Source organism: Saimiri boliviensis, chromosome 10 (genome assembly GCF_048565385.1).
Source record: "Saimiri boliviensis isolate mSaiBol1 chromosome 10, mSaiBol1.pri, whole genome shotgun sequence".
NCBI classification, from domain to species: domain Eukaryota; kingdom Metazoa; phylum Chordata; class Mammalia; order Primates; family Cebidae; genus Saimiri; species Saimiri boliviensis.
This window is the reverse complement of record NC_133458.1, coordinates 39992271-40008274: the sequence shown is the minus strand read 5'-3', so window position 1 is coordinate 40008274 and position 16004 is coordinate 39992271. Positions and strand designations below refer to the sequence as shown.

Genomic DNA, 16004 nt, shown 5'->3' with positions numbered 1-16004 from the left:
TAAAAATGTAAGAGTAGTTACATCCATAATGTCTGCCATAATGGGCCCTATATGTGAAAAGTTAAAGGAGCTTATTTAATTATGGAGGAAACTATTATACAAGCAAAACGAAATTTATAATAAAATATTTTTATGCTCAGAATTCTAAAAATAGCTATAGACTGGAAAACCTGCAATTGCCTTATTACCAATCTAATACATAGAAAATCTTAATACCTAGAAACAGACTTGAAAATTTCAGTTGAGAAAACATTTTGCAATAAAATAAAGAGATTTTATTCAGCACAGGCAGAACAAAAACAAAAAACCAAAAAAAAAAAAAAAAAAAATGTTTCAAACGGACTTTTTGTTAATGGTGTCCAGTTCACAGTCAGCCTCAATTACTCCAGAGAATTGTTTATATTAAAAACAGGCTGAGAATCGTTTGACTTGTAATCACCTGGAGGATAGTCAGCTTGTCAAGATTACTATGGAAAATCCCTGTGCTGCTTCAAAGAGACAGAACAAAGCTAAATAGCATCTGCCACCCAAATCTTGCTGAATAGAGTGATTTATCTGCAGGCCAGCTAGCTGGCGACAGGAGCGCACCTCCTCCCGTTTCCTAGCTGTCCCGAGTTTATTCATTCCTTGAGTCTGAATCCTGAGTGTAGGGTTTAAGACGTCGGGCCACAGAATACATCACTGCAATTGAATTTTGGCTCCACCTTAAGGTAAACTACGCAGCTGTTTTGAGCCTCAGTTTCCCCGCCTATGGAAAGAGGATCCTGGTGGGGATTGTCGCAGGGGTTAAATGAGACTGCACGGAGCGTGGAGCAGTGCCCGGCGTGTGGTCAACGCTCGACCTATGCGGGTTGTAACTGCCTGCGGAGTTTCCTTCGGCGCGCCACTTGGCCTCGTCTTTCTAAATATTAGCATAATAAATATAAATGGACCCAGAACGCGAGGGGGCAGGGGCCACGTGATCGCTCCACGAAAGCCACTTGTAGGGGCCTTTAGAGAGTTAGCAAAAGGGCTGGAGAAGGAAAAGCCGGCACGCCCGCGGTCCGCGCGATTTCCCGCCGCGCCCGCGTCCCTGGCGGGAGGGCACCGGGGGCGCCCGGGCCGCGGCGGCGGCGGCGGCGGCGGCGGCGGCGGCGGCGGCGCGAGCTGCGCCTCGGGGCCGGTGAATCATCCCGGCAGACACCGAGAGCCGCGGCAGCAGAGAGCAGCGCCGAAACATGGCTGAAGCGGGCACGGGCTTTCTGGAGCAGCTCAAGTCCTGCATAGTTTGGTCTTGGACGTATTTGTGGACCGTGTGGTTCTTCATCGTGCTCTTCCTGGTCTACATCCTGCGAGTGCCTTTGAAAATCAACGACAATTTGAGCACAGGTAAGGCCGGGGAGCCGGGCCCGCAGCGCCCGCCCCTCCCCCGCCCCGGAAAGTTAGTACAACTCGCGCGGGACCGCGGCCGGCGGGGGCGGGCGGCCGGCCGGGCACGCGCTCGGGGACGCGCCGGGGCCCGCGCACCGGACGCCCGCGGCCACCCGCCAGTTACGCGGCGTCTCAGGCGGCGGGGCCGGGCGGCTGGGCGCGCGGGGGCAGCCGGCGGCCTTCACGGCCCCGCGGAGGAGGAGCTGCGCCGCTCGTAGACCGCGAGGCGGGCCGGGGCCCGCGGCCGCCCTGCCGCGTTGCTGGGGTCAGGAGCCTGAGAAGGGCGGATGTCACGGGCGAAGGAGTTCCCGGGGACACCCCCTCGGGCGTCTGCGCTGGAACTCCGAGGGCTCCACGGGCTTAGACCGAGTCCTCCCTCACGCCCTTCCGGCCGTGGCGAGCGGCCGAAGTGTAGTCGAGAGGCGCCCTCCCGCCCGGCCGCGGAGGCCCGAGGGTGCCGGGCGGCGAAGCCCCCCGACCCGGCCGCGCTGTCCTGGCGGCGCCCTCCGCGGTCCGGAGCTGCGCCTCGCCTGGCTTGGGTCTGCCTCTCTGGTGGGGTAGTGGGGAGAGGGGTTCCCGCAGCACTCTTAGGAGTGTTTGGATGACGTGGCAGGTCACCAGACGGAAAGTCGAAGGGACGGGAGGGGAGACCGGAGAGCTGGGATTTCTGAGGGTCTGGGTTGCAGTTTTTAAGCGATCTCTGCTGGCCTCCCTTCCCGCTGAAGCTGCATATGTCAAGCGAGTGCCGCGTGCCTCCCATCCGTGGTCGGTGGTTAATGCAGGAGGGAATTAGAACAAGATCCTAACAAACTTGCAGCCAGCCCACTGAGTCGTTAAAAAACACCCGCAAGGATGTTAAAAAACACACGCCAACCCTAACGCTCCAGAGAGTTCCGAAACACACAGTATATTTCGAACTAAGGGTTACAGTCCTTCAAATGTGGAAATTCCAAGGTAGAGTTTTAAAATTTTTTAAATTTTAATTTCACAGGACTCTGGGAAATTCTTAGAGCCCTGAAAATAGATATATACACATTGTTAATCTCAATACTCTGGGAGTGCAGGTCTGGAAATGCATTTTCCTCAGGTGTTTAGCTGCATTAAAATGCTTTTTAAAACGCTTGAGATAATGTACACATTTTGTTAGGAAACTTGTTCCTTTCAGATACTAACTTAAGTATCTTGATAACTAACTTGAACTCGTGTTCATGTTTACATTTGTTTCGTGGTATCCTCGGGATGGTGTCCCTGGGAGGTGGATAGGATTCAGCACGATAGAACTGTCTCACCATTTGAATAGGTGCTGCTCAGCCCTTTGGAGTCTGTCTTCAAAAAGACCATGGCTTTCTGACTTTTCATCTTTTTGGGTGGCTGCTTGTTGCAGTATTGTCTTTGCTTTAGACAAGTATGTCTCCAGGATACCTTCTGGTCTCAAAGTTCTATACCTTTAAGAAGTTTGAATTTATGTTGTAATGGACTTACGTATTTGCTGGTAACAGTCTGTTTTGTGCAGCTGTAACAGGATGCCACAGATGGGGTAATTTTTAAAGAACAGATTTTATTTCTTGTAGTTCAGGAGTCAGGGACGTCCAAGATTAAGGGAGTGGCATCTGATTAGGACCTTCTTGCTGTCATCCCTTGGTGGAGGTGGAAGGGCAAGAGAACATGAGAAAACAAGAGGGGTCCAAATTCACTTTTATAACCTACTCCCTCAATAGCAAAATTAATTCATTGCTGAGGGCAGAGCCCTCATGACCTAATTACCACTCAAAGGTCCCACCTTGCAACACTTTTGCACTTGGGATTAAGTTTTGAACACAAGAGTTTTAAAAAATATTAATGTTTCTCATTACACATTTAAAACTTTTATTTCATAATATACATTTTTATATCACATTTTTATCAGTTAGGTTAAATAATTATCCATGTATATGCGCAAGCGTCACATACCAGTGCTCTGGACACATCAGGCAAGAAGCAAAATACCTGCTGGGAAAATCTGTAGTTGTTAAGGAAGGACATTGGTGGGTCTTCTCCTAACAACTTTAAATCTACCATTTCCATTTCTCACAGATGCCCTTGTTAATTTGTGTAGGGTCAGTTCTAAGAAATAGAGAAAATAGGAAGGTGAACGTGCCATCCAGGCTGTACCTTGTTAGATGTGTGGTAGAAGGAGCCTGAGGCTCTTTTCCTGGTGGTGCTGGACTTTTCAGTGTGATTTCATAATCAGTTTAGTCATAAAGGAAGATAGAAGGGAAAGCACACACAGCGCACTCACCTCTCTGCTGTGTTTAGGAGAATGTAGCAGGATTTGGGGTGGAAGGAGGACTTTGGCATTAATTTTAAGACATGAAATTACAGCTGCAAACCATCCCAGAACAGTTTAGGTTTTTCAAAAGACAGTGGCAGACATTGGAGGCCTACTTTCTTCCCTTTTAAGTAACAGTGGGAAGTTATAGTAGGAAAATTGCCAAAAGGTTGTTGTCAACTTAATGATTCCCTCCTTCCCTTGCCAGTTCCCCTCCCCTTTGGGAAAAACTTTTATGTACTGAAGTTATTGTCAAGGAAGACCTGAAAAAGTCATTAGCCAGCATCCCCAAGAAGGGAGGCAGGAGCTAGCCTGGTCTAACTTGTCTTGCAGGGAGGTCTAAAACAGTTCTGATGGGACTAATTTTGCTGTTCTTAAGCCCTGTAGTGCCTACTCTCTGTGTTGAAGGAAAGTGTGTTCCTGGAGAGGTAACTGACTCTGGAGCTACTTTGAGGGAGTTGCAGATGGCACAGGCCTCCCTTCTCAAGGAAGCCCAGGACACCATCACAATCAGGCAGCCAGGAGCCAGGGCTTCCATAGGCCCAGCTCTGCACCTATAGGGGTATGCAATCTGGTAAAAGTGTTCTAGAGTCATTCTTGGATATCTGCTTGGTATCTTCTCAATATCTTGACCATCTGTGACAATTTTTTATATTTTTTTGAGATGGAGTCTCGCTCTGTCACCAGGCTGGAGTGCAGTAGTACAATCTCAGCTCTGCCTCCATGGTTCTAACAATTCTCCTGCTTCAGCCTCCTGAGTAGCTGGGACTACAGGTGCCCGCCATTACACCATGACACCTTGCTAATTTTTTGTATTTTAGTGGAGATGGGGTTTCACTGTATTGCCCAGGCTGGTCTTGAACTCCTGAGCTCAGGCAACCCGCCCTCCTCAGCCTCTCAAAGTGCTAGGATTACAGACGTCAGCCACTGCACCTGGCCATCTGTTACAATTTTAATCCTCATTTGATCGTATTTTATGGTGAATGAGCTTAACTCGATTTGTTTTTTGAATTTCTTAAATGCCTCCTAATGTACTATAACAGGTGCTATGATAAGAAAGATGTGCGAGTTTGTAAATCTCAGGATAAATAAGGAGTTTACAACATGAATATAACTTCCCATATGTAAGGTGGGGCTGGGCAGTGCTGTGAGAGCTTCCCTTGAATTGAGCCTGAGAGGGTGAGGAGAATTCCATGACCGAGGACTCGGAGGTGGACCTCCCAAACAAAGGCACAAAGCTGTGAAAGTGCAGATCAGATTCAGAGAACTGCGAATCATATGGAATTTAATCTAAAACAATACAAAGGACTTCGATGAACAACCGTGCCATTTTTAGCTCTTATGTTGTGTGTAGTTTTCCAAGTAAAAATGCTTTGAATGCTGTTTTTAAGGTGTTCTACTTCCCCATTCCCATCAGCTTGGCTTGTGTGATCTTCATTGTGTTGAGCCAGTGCCGTTTAGGTTAGGGATATAGCTGAAAGAATTCCACGGTATTCTATTAAACCATACAGAGAAACCTTTGCATAGGCAACCACATCTTGTAATGAAAAATGAATTTTAAAAAAGAAAAGGGAGAAAACAAATTTAATAGGAATAATACATAGTGGTTAGCTTTGATAATAGATTTTTTTCTGTTTGTTTTTTAAGAGTCCTAGTATGTTACCTAGGTTGGACTTGAACTCCTGAGCTTAAGTGATCCTCCCACCTCAGCCTCCCTAGTAGCTAGTATTACAGGTATGTGCCACTGTGTCTAGCTACTGATTACTGATTTTTGAGACTCTGCCCTTGATTTTGATAGAAGATTGTTAAAATAGTTTTATGATTTACTGAAAATAGAATGCACTTTTAATAAGATTTTTAAAAGACCCAAAATTATATTACTTGTCAGTTTTCAAGTGAATTAATATCATAAAGCAATACGTTTCCAAAAGGGCAGAAAATTAATTGTATATTGGAGCAGTCATGCAGGATATTATTAAAATAGATGAGTCTTAAAAAATAGCACCATAACTTACAGAGTGGTGTTGATGGCATTTCTCATCTACCCTTTGTTATAAAGTTTTTGCTGCTGAATTTAAACATTTTGCAAGATATACCTTTTCCTAAAATGGGCAACTTTGCCACTTTTACAAAAAGCAGTGTAAGTAATTTTCCAATTCTCTATTTTCTGAAAAGCAAGTTTTCAGAGATCTTTGAAGTCCGATTTTGTTCCTTTTGGAAAACAAATGTAATCTAATAGCCTGACCTAGGCTTAATGTTATTTATTTACTTATTTTGGAGACAAGGTTTCACTCTGTCACCCATACTGGAGTGCAGTGGTGCAATCACAGCTCATTGCAGCGTCAACTTCCAGGCTCAAGCAATCCTCCCGTGTCAGCCTGCCACCTCAGTATTAGTAGCATACAACACATGGCTAATTTTTTTTTTTTTTTTTTTTTTTTTTTTTGAGACAGAGTCTTGCTCTGTTGCTAGGCGCCAGGCTAGAATGATGCAGTGGCGCGATCTTGGCTCACTGCAACCTCTGCCTCCCTGGTTCAAGCAATTCTACTGCCTCAGCCTTCCGAGTAGCTGGGACTACAGGCATGCGCCACCACGCCCAGCTAATTTTTGTGTTTTTTAGTAGAGAAGGGGTTTCACCATGTTGGCCAGGATGGTTTCGACTTCTTGACCTCGTGATCCGCCCATCTCGGCCCCTCAAAGTGCTGGGATTACAGATGTGAGCCACCATGCCTGGCCAAGTTATTTAGAAATCTTTTTGTGTTAAGCTGATAAATACAGATGTAAAACTCTTATATTGTTGACATGATATATAACTTAGGGTGCAGCTCAGTTTTGGCATTTTTTCATGTTGAGAATTTTTTGTTCTAAATTTACTTAACATTTTGATTTTAATTTACTTAAAATTGGATATCCCTTCTAGAGGGTCTGGTTGCAGTTTACATAGGTCTTTTGTCCCTGTTGTGTCTGTTGGCTAAAATGTTCTCCCCTATCTGTAAATCCCAGTTATCCATCAAGGATCAGCTGGCATGCTGCCTTCTGATCCTTTCAGCTGCAGAAAAGACAGGCATACCTTGGAGATACTGTGAGTTTGGTTCCACACCACTGCAATAAAGTGAGTCCTATGAAATTTTTGGGTTCCCAGTGCATATAAAAGTTATAGTTACACTATATTGTATTCTATCAAGAGTGTAATCACATTATATCTAAAAGACCAATGTACATATCTTAATTTAAAATTACTTTATTGCTAAAAAAAAAATTGCTATTTGAGCCTCAGTCATAATCTTTTCTCTGGCAGAGAGTCTTGCTTTGTTTATGGTTGCTGACTGATCAGGGTGGTGGTTGCTACAGGTTGGTGTAACTGTGGCAATTTTTTCAAATAAGAAAACCATAAAGTTTTCCACATGGATTGGCTTTCCTTTCCAGAGAAAGATTTCTCTGTAACATGTGACCCGTCTTATAGAATTTTACCCACAATAGAACTTCTTTCAGAATTGGAGTCAGTTTTATCACCCTGCCATTGCTTCATCAATGATGTTTATGTAATATTCTGAATCCTTTGTTGTTGTAATTTCAACAATATGCACAGCATCTTCACCAGGAATAGATTCTACTCAAAACTCTTTGCTCATCAGCAAGAAACAGTTCTTCATCCGTTCAAATTTTACAGGGAATTATAACAATTCAGTCACATTTTAAAGCTTCACTTCTGATTCTGGTTATTTTGCTGTTTATGCTGTGCCTGCAGTTACTTTACCTTACATGAATTATGGTTTATGTGTGTAATATATGTGGATCAGTGTTTATGTATATATACATCTTTTTTTTTGTATATGTATGTTTTATCACTTCTTCCAGACTCTAGTTCTTCATCTTCTAGTGTAATTCCTTGTACAAGGTAGGTCCTTATTATTCACTAGATGATTGAATCTCCAAGTTACAGTGTATTAGTGAGCTGGGATTGGAACAATACAGTTGATCAAACCCATTACAGAGTATGTGTCCCACCTAAGTTTGCAGCTTTAGATTGTGGTCAGAGGCTGTTACAAAATCTTATATTCTATGATGGGTCATATGCATCTAAAGCATAGTGGTTCAGTTTATGAATGTATAAAATAACTATTTTTTGATTAATGTCAGCTTTGAGTTTAGAACATATCCCAGACATCTTAGTTGCCCTTAGTTATTTTTGGAGATATTTTTCGCAGCCATTAATAAAGCAATCCAAATGATGCATTGCTTTTTCACCTTGAGTTTTTGTATCTGTAAAATAGTAGCTTTACATTCATTCGGTTTCCTTCTAGCTATGGGATTCTGTCTTAGGGTGACTTTCAGTGAATGCAAAGTGTAGCACCAAGAAAATTCATGGACTTAATGAGTATATATATATTTTTACAGTTTGGACTCTTAATTCTTAATGAATACAAGTCCAGATTTCATGTGACTCCCTTCAGTGACTTCCATTGCACTGAAAGTAAAATCTAAATATATTACCTTCCTTTACAAAGTCTGATACGGCTCTTTCCTACCCCTTGAATCTGAACTTCCACCTCTCTTCTTCTAGATCACCACCCTCCAGATATGCTGGGATTCTTTTTTTTTGTTTTTTAGACAGAATCTTGCTCTGTCGCCTAGCCTAGAGAGCAGAGAAGAGATCTCAGCTGACTGCAACCTCCACCTCCTGGGTTCAAGCAATTCTCCTGCCTCACCTTCCCCAGTAGCTGGGATTACAGGTGCATGCCATCATGCCTGGCTAATTTTTATATTTTTAGTAGAGACAGGATTGGCTATCTTGCCCAGGCTGGTCTCAAACTTCTGGCCTCTAGTCATCTGCCCCTTCTTGACCTCTCAAAGTGCCGGAATTTTAGGTGTGAGCCACTGTGCCTGGCCTGGCCTGGGATTCTTTCTTTTTTTCTTTGTTTTTTTTTTTTTTTTTTTTTTTTTGAGATGCAGTCTTGCTCTGTCACCAGGCTGGAGTGCAGTGGTGCAATCTTGGCTCGCTGCAACCTGTGCTTCCCGGGTTCAAGCAGTTCTCCTGCCTCAGCCTCCCGAGTAGCTGGTATTACATGGGGCACCACCACGGGCCAGCTACTTTTTTTTTTTTTTTCAGTAGAGATGGGGTTTCACCATGTTGGCCAGGATGGTCTCCATCTCTTGACCTCGTGATCCACCTGCCTCGGCCTCCCAAAGTGCTGGGATTATAGGCGTGAGCCACAGTGCCCGGCCTGAGATTCTTTCTTATTTGTAAACATGCCTAGCTTCTTCCTGCCTATGGCTTTTGCATGAGCTGTTCTCTCCACCTGGAATGCTTTTCTAATTGATATTTGAATGGTAGTCTTCTTGCCATTCATATCTCTGCTTAAATTCACTTCTTTTGAGAGATTTTCTTGGATGCCTCAATGCAAAATGATCATCCAGTCACTATAATCTCACCATATTTGAATTATCTGCATTGCACTTAGCACTGTTTAATGTAATACTTGTTTTTAATAAAATCAGTGTATTGCATTGTCTCCCATGTGACTGTAAGTTCCATGAGAGTAGGGATCTCATTTGTCTTGTCTGTCTTACTGTATATCCCCAGGGTCTAGAACAGTAAATGTATAGGCCCAACATGTGCTCAGAATGTGTTTGTTGAGTGAATAAAAAGCTATGTCGATTGTGGTGACTCATTAGTAAGATTGTATTAGACAATGACTTAGGACGCCTCGTGTAGTTTTTTCTGAGGATGGGAATTGTGTTTACTTTCTCTGGTTTATCCTAAAATGTTTACTATTCCAAAATATTGATACATTTTAATCCTTCTTTGGAAGTAGAATTGAGGGAGGCTATCCTTTTTGTAAGTTTTTTTTTGTTTTGTTTTTCTTTTTTAGAGATGAAGTCTTACTCTGTCACCCAGGTTGGAGTGCAGTGGCACAATCATGTCTCACTGCAGCCTCAAACTCTTGGGATCAAAGGATCCTCCTGCTTCAGCCTCCTGAGTAGCTGTGGTGGCATGCACCACCATACCTGGCTAATTAAAAATTTTTTTATTGTGAAGATGGGGTTTCCCTATGTTGCTCAGGTTGGTCTTGAACTCCAATACTCCCATGATTCTCTTGGCCCAGCCTCCCAAAGTGCTTGGATTACAGGTGTGAGCCACTGTACCCAGTCTGTAAAGTAAATTTTATATAAAGAATGTTAAGAGTCAAAAATTGATGAATTGGAGAGCCCATTTTTTTAACAGAAACTTTTATTTCAAACATAGGCATATACAGAGTTAAGTGCCTCATATTATCTGTATGGATGGAGTTCAGGGTTCTACCAACATGGAAAAAATTGTTGTCTGTGAACAATGATACAGTAGTAAAAGAAAGATTTGGTTGGGAAATTCTTTAGAATAATATTGGCAGGCAAAATGAAACTTAACAGACAGAATTGAAACTTGAAGTGATTAGAAATACTTCAGCACAATTTTATGTGTTTGCATACCCTTCCCTGTAACTATAGAAACCATTTCTGGTGAAAATTGTTTTAGCATTATGGAAATTTGCTTTATAACCAGTTTTACTGGAGTTTTTGTTTTTCCACAAAATACAATATATCTACTGAGAGACATAAATACCAGATGTGATGAAGTGAAAGGACCATTAGATTTAGAATCAGAAGATTTGAGTTCAAATTAGTTTTCCATGAATTGAGTGACTTTGGACAAATTACTCTGTAAGCCTCTTTCTTCATTTACAAGATGAGTACAGCAATCTCTATTTCATACATTTATTTTGAAGTTGAAATAAGATAGCTTTTAGTATTGAGCCCTGAGCATAGTATATTAGAAACCGTATTTGTATATCTGGATCTCCTAGTCCATTTTAATGACTCTAAACTATGTCCATTCATTGGTTAGTTCACTTAACTAGTTACTTTGTTCATTCATTTGGAGAGGCAGGTGCCTGTAAAATTGAAGCTGTATTATTTCTGTCAGTTATTTGAACACACATTCTCATGTCAGTTATATTGCTCCAAGTTTTTGTACTTGTTTTTTGTGTTGAACAATTAGCATCCTGTAGAATACTGTTTTGTTCACTAATGCCTCCAGGTGTGTTTCTCTCCCTATGAACAAGGACCATGCATAGTAGAAGTCACGCTTTAAAATAAGTTTGGGTATAAATATATTGACTTGAACTAGAAAGGCATGAGAAATAGTTTTTTTTGTTGTTGTTGTTGTTGTTGTTGTTTTTGAGATGGAGTCTTGCTCTGTCGTCTAGGCTGGAGTGCAGTGGTACGATCTCGGCTCACTGCAACCTCCGCCTCCTGGGTTCAAGAGATTCTCCTGACTCAGCCTCCTGAGTAGCTGAGACTATAGGCATATGCCACCACACCCAGCTAATCTTTAAATTTTTTTAGTAGAGACGAGATTTCACCATGTTAGCCAGAATGGTCTTGATCTCCTGACCTTGTGATTCACCCTCCTCAGCCTCCCAAAGTGCTGGGATTACAGGTGTAAGGCACTGCACCTGGCTTTTTTTTTTTTTTTTTCTTTTCAAATACTGAGATGGTCTCATTCTGCTGCCCAGGCTAGAGTGCAGTGGCATAATCTTGGCTCAGTGCAGCCTTGACCTCCTGGGCTCAAGTGATCCGTCCACCTTAGCCTCCCAAGTAGCTGGGACTACAGGTGTGTGCTGCCGCATGCAGCTAATTTTGTAAAGATGGGGTTTTGCCTTGTTGCTCAGGGTGGCCTTGAACTTCTGAGCTCAAGTGATCTGCCAGCCTCTGCCTCTTAAAGTACTGAAATTACAGGTGTGAGCCACCACACCAGGCTGAGAAATAACTTTTATTGAGTTCTTATAGGAGTCAGGAGGTGTGCTGCCTGCTTTACCATCATTGGTTGTTAGGCTCCATGGTCTTGTTCACAAGTCTGTCTATATCCCATAATATATCTGAAGCTCTCTTTGTATATATGGAATGGAAATTGTTCAAAACAAAACGAGTGCTGTTTTCATACTAGTTGTCCTATTAAATAATACAAGTGAACACATTTAAAAATGCATTTTGTTGGGAAAGCAGCTTACCCTACGAATGAAAATGAGAACTTGGTGGAGATTTTTGGAGTACTTCTGGAAGGGATTATTTCCCTAGTACACTCAGAAGAGCTTGAGAGTGACGATTGTGACTTTTTCATCTTTGTATCTCCATCATGTAGTTATTGCTGGTGGTGATGACACATAACAAGATGAATGCATGAATTACTTTGGGTGTTTTTTTTTTTTGAGACGGAGTTTCGCTCTTGTTACCCAGGCTGGAGTGCAATGGCGCGATCTCGGCTCACCGCAACCTCTGCCTCCTGGGTTCAGGCAATTCTCCTGCCTCAGCCTCCTGAGTAGCTGGGATTACAGGCACGTGCCACCATGCCCAGCTAATTTTTTTGTATTTTTAGTAGAGACGGGGTTTCACCATGTTGACCAGGATGGTCTTGATCTCTTGACCTCGTGATCCACCTGCCTCGGCCTCCCAAAGTGCTGGGATTACATGCTTGAGCCACCGCGCCCGGCTTACTTTCGGTGTTTTTAAGACTTTCCATGATCAATGGCACTGGTGGTCTTTTTTTTTTTTTTTTTTTTTTTTTTTTTTTTTTTAATATCACTTCTTCACCTATTTTTCTTTTTTTTGACATGGAGTCTTACTCTGTTGCCCAGGCTGGAGTGCAGTGGCATGATCTCGGCTCATTGCAACCTCCGCCTCCCACCTTAGCCTCCTGAGTAGCTGGACTGTAGGCCTCTGCTACCACACCTGGTTAATTTTTTTATTTTTTAGTAGAGACAGGGTTTTACCATGTTGGTCAGGCTGGTCTCGAACTCCTGACCTCAGGCAATCCATCTACCTCAGCCTCCCAAAGAGCTGGGATTACAGGTGTGAGCCACTGTGCCTGGCCCACCTAATGTTTTTCTTTCTCTTTTTGCAAATATTCAGCTCTCAAGACTGGGCTTATTATTTGGCTTATATTGGAAATTCAGAGAGAGAGAAGGATTCTCCTGAGGCATGTGATGCAGGAATCCAAAGACAAGGGAGGGAAAAGAATATTGCTCTATATTCAGAGATGGTTGCTTGAGGTGGAATTGATGGAGAAATTCAGAGCAGGAGACATAAGGAGAAGAAAGGATAGTGTGGTGTAAACATGACTGTCTAGATGTGGGGCTGGAATGGTATTGATAGAGTGCAGTTGTACAAATATCACAACTTAAAGAATGTTCACATATCTTAAATAACCCGTAATAGTCACATGCCTGGGCATTCTTATTTTTTTCTGATTTTTTAAACATTTAACTTTTAAGTTCAGGGTACATGTGCAGGTTTTGTTATATAAAGTTGTGTCATGGGAGTTTGTGGTACCAATTATTTTGTCACCCAAGTTTTAAGCCTAGTTCTCAATAGTTTTTTTTTTTTTTCTGATTCTTTCCCTCCCACTTTCTGCCTTCCACTTTCCACCCTCTGGTAGATGCCAGTGTGTTTTGTTCCTCTCTGTGTATTCAGATGTTCTCATATTTTAGCTCCCATTTATAGGTGAGAACATGCAGTATTTGGTTTTCTGTTCCTGCCTTATGTGGCTAAGGATAATGGCCTTCAGCTCCATCCATGTAGAGGATATGATCTGCAGAGGATATGATCTCATTATTTTTTATAGCTGCATAGTGTTCTATAATGTATACATACCACATTTTTTTGATTCAGTCATTGATGGGCATTTAGCTTGATTCCATGTTTTCACTATCATCAATAGTGCTGCAATGAACATATACGTGGAAATTTTGAAAAACTGTTTCAAAATTCATATGGAACCATAAAAGAACCCAAATAGCTAAGGCAATCCTAAGCAAAAAGAACAAAGCTGGAGGCATCATGCTACTCACTACTTGACTTCAAACTATACTACAGGGCTACAGTAACCAAAACAGCATGATACTGGTACAAAAACAGACACATAGACCAATGGAACAGACTAGAGAACCAAGTGTCTTTGTAATAGAATGATTTGTATTCCTTTGGGTATATACCCAGTAATATACCCAAATATTGGGATAGCTGGGTTAAATGGTATTTCTGTTTTAGGTCATTGAGGAGTTGTCACACTGTCTTCCACAGTGGTTGAACTAATTTACACTCCCACTAACAGTGTATAAGTGTCCTTTTTCTCTGCAATGCCTATCAGCATCTGTTTTGTTTGTTTGTTTGTTTGTTTTTACTTTTTAACAATAGCCATTCTGATTGGTGTGGGATGGTATCTCATTGTGGTTTTGAGCTTTTCTTCATATGATTGTTGGCCACATGTATTTCTTTTTCTGAAAAGTGTCTGTTCATGTCCTTTGCCCACTTTTTAATAGAGTTGTTTGTTTTTTTCTTGCACATTTGTTTAAATTCTTTAATGATGCTGTGTATTAGACCTTTGTCAGATGCATGTTTTCCCAAAATTTTCTTCATTCTGTAGGTTTTCTGTTCACTCTGTTGTTAGTTTCTGTTGCTATGCAGAAGCTCTTTGGTTTAGATTTTATTTGTCAATTTTTGCTTTTATTGCAGTTGCTTTTGGTATCTTCATCATTAAATCTTTGCCCATTCTCAGGTCCTGAATGGTATTGCATAGATTATCTTTCAGAGTTTTTATAGTTTTTGGTTTTACATTTAAGTTTCTAATCGATCTCATATATGCTATAAAGAAGGGGTCTGTCCACTTTCAATCTTTTGCATAAGACTAGCCAGCTATCCCAGCACCATTTATTGAATAGGCAATCCTTCTCTCATTGCTTGTTTTTGTCAGATTTGTCGAAGATCAGATAGTTGTAGATGTACGGCATTGTTTCTGGGTTCTCTGTTCTGTTCCATTGGTCTATGTGCCTGCTTTTGTACCAGTATCATGCTGTTTTGGTAACTGTAGCCCTGTAGTATAGTTTGAAGTCGAGTAGTGAGTAGCTTGATGCCTCCAGCTTTGTTCTTTTTAGCTATTTGGGCTCTTTTATGGTTCCATATGAATTTTGAAACAGTTTTTCTTGTTCTGTGATGAATGTCAATGGTAGTTTAATAGGAATAGCATTGAATCTAGAAATTGCTTTAGGCAGTATTAGGCAGTATGGCCATTTTAATGATATTGACTCTTCCTATCCATGAGCATGAAACGTTTTTCCATTTGTTTGTGTCATCTCTGATTTCTTTGAGCAGCGTTTTGTAGTTCTCCATGTAGCGATCTTTCACCTCCATGGTTAGCTATATTCCTACGTTTTTGTTTGTGTGTGTGTATGTTGGGGGGCAAATGTGAATAAGTTTGCATTCTTGATTCGGCTTTTGGCCTGACTGTTGTTGGTATATAGGAATGTTAGTGATTTTTACACACTGATTTTATATCCTAAGACATTGCTAAAGTTGTTTGTCAGCTTAAGGAGCTTTTGGGTTGAGACTATGGGATTTTCTTTCTTTTTTTTTTTTTTTTTTTTTCGTTAAATTATACTTTAAGTTCTGGGATACATGTGCAGAATGTGTGGGTTTGTTATATAGGTATATGTGTGCCATGGCGGTTTGCTGCACCTGTCAACCCATCATATAGGTTTTAAGCCCTGCATGCATTAGCTGTTTGTCCTAATGCTCTCCCTCCTCTCAGCTACCCTCTCACTGGCCCTGGTGTATGCTGTTCCTCTCTCTATGTCCATTTGTTTTCATTGTTCAAATCTCACTTATGAGTGAGAACATACAGTGTTTGGTTTTCTGTTCCTGTGTTAGTTTGCTGAGGATGATGGCTTCCATCTTCATCCATGTCCCCGTAAAGGACATGATCTCATTATCTCATTCCTTTATATGGCTTCACAATATTCTCTGGTGAATATGTACCACATTTTCTTTATCCAATCTATCACTGATGGGCATTTGGGTTGGTTCCATGTCTCTGCTATTGTAAATAGTGCTGCAATAAACATGTGTGCATGTATCTTAATTGTAGAATGATTTATATTCCTTTGGGTATATACTCAGTAATGGGATTGCTGGGTCAAATGATATTATTTCTGGTTCTAGATCCTTGAGGAATTGCCACACTGTATTCCACAATGGTTGAACTAATTTACATTCCCACCAAGAGTGTAAAAGCGTTGCTGTTGCTCCATAGCCTCACCAGCATCTATTGTTTCTTAATTTTTTAATAATTGCCATTCTGACTGGTGTGAGATGGTATCTCATTGTGGTTTTGATTTGCATTTCTGTAATGATCAGTGATGTTGAGCTTTTCTTCATGTGATTGTTGGCCATGTGTATGTCTTCTTTTGAAAGT

The 16004-nt window shown here is 41.7% G+C and overlaps 2 protein-coding genes across 5 annotated transcripts in view; one reads left to right on the top strand and one right to left on the bottom strand.

The window, feature by feature from the left end:
- Positions 1–113: 113 nt before the first annotated feature.
- Positions 114–2170, bottom strand: LOC141580146 (uncharacterized). The gene has a single exon (XM_074379871.1). It carries the CDS (start codon positions 2168–2170, stop codon positions 1592–1594), a length of 579 nt encoding a protein of 192 aa, XP_074235972.1. The 3' UTR covers positions 114–1591.
- The window catches only part of ST7 (suppression of tumorigenicity 7), a 294435-nt gene continuing 279553 nt past the window's right edge, over positions 1123–16004 (top strand). For all 4 annotated transcript variants that reach the window (XM_039472839.2, XM_039472837.2, XM_039472838.2 and 1 more), the window contains exon 1: positions 1123–1368. In XM_039472839.2, the coding sequence (XP_039328773.1) occupies positions 1218–1368 (151 nt within the window). In that variant the 5' untranslated portion in view covers positions 1123–1217. The remainder of the gene's footprint in view (positions 1369–16004) is intronic.

Bases quoted from the DNA above. Each gene is read 5' to 3' on its own strand.
- LOC141580146 (XM_074379871.1), bottom strand. From the start codon at position 2,170: ATGGGAGGCACGCGGCACTCGCTTGACATATGCAGCTTCAGCGGGAAG.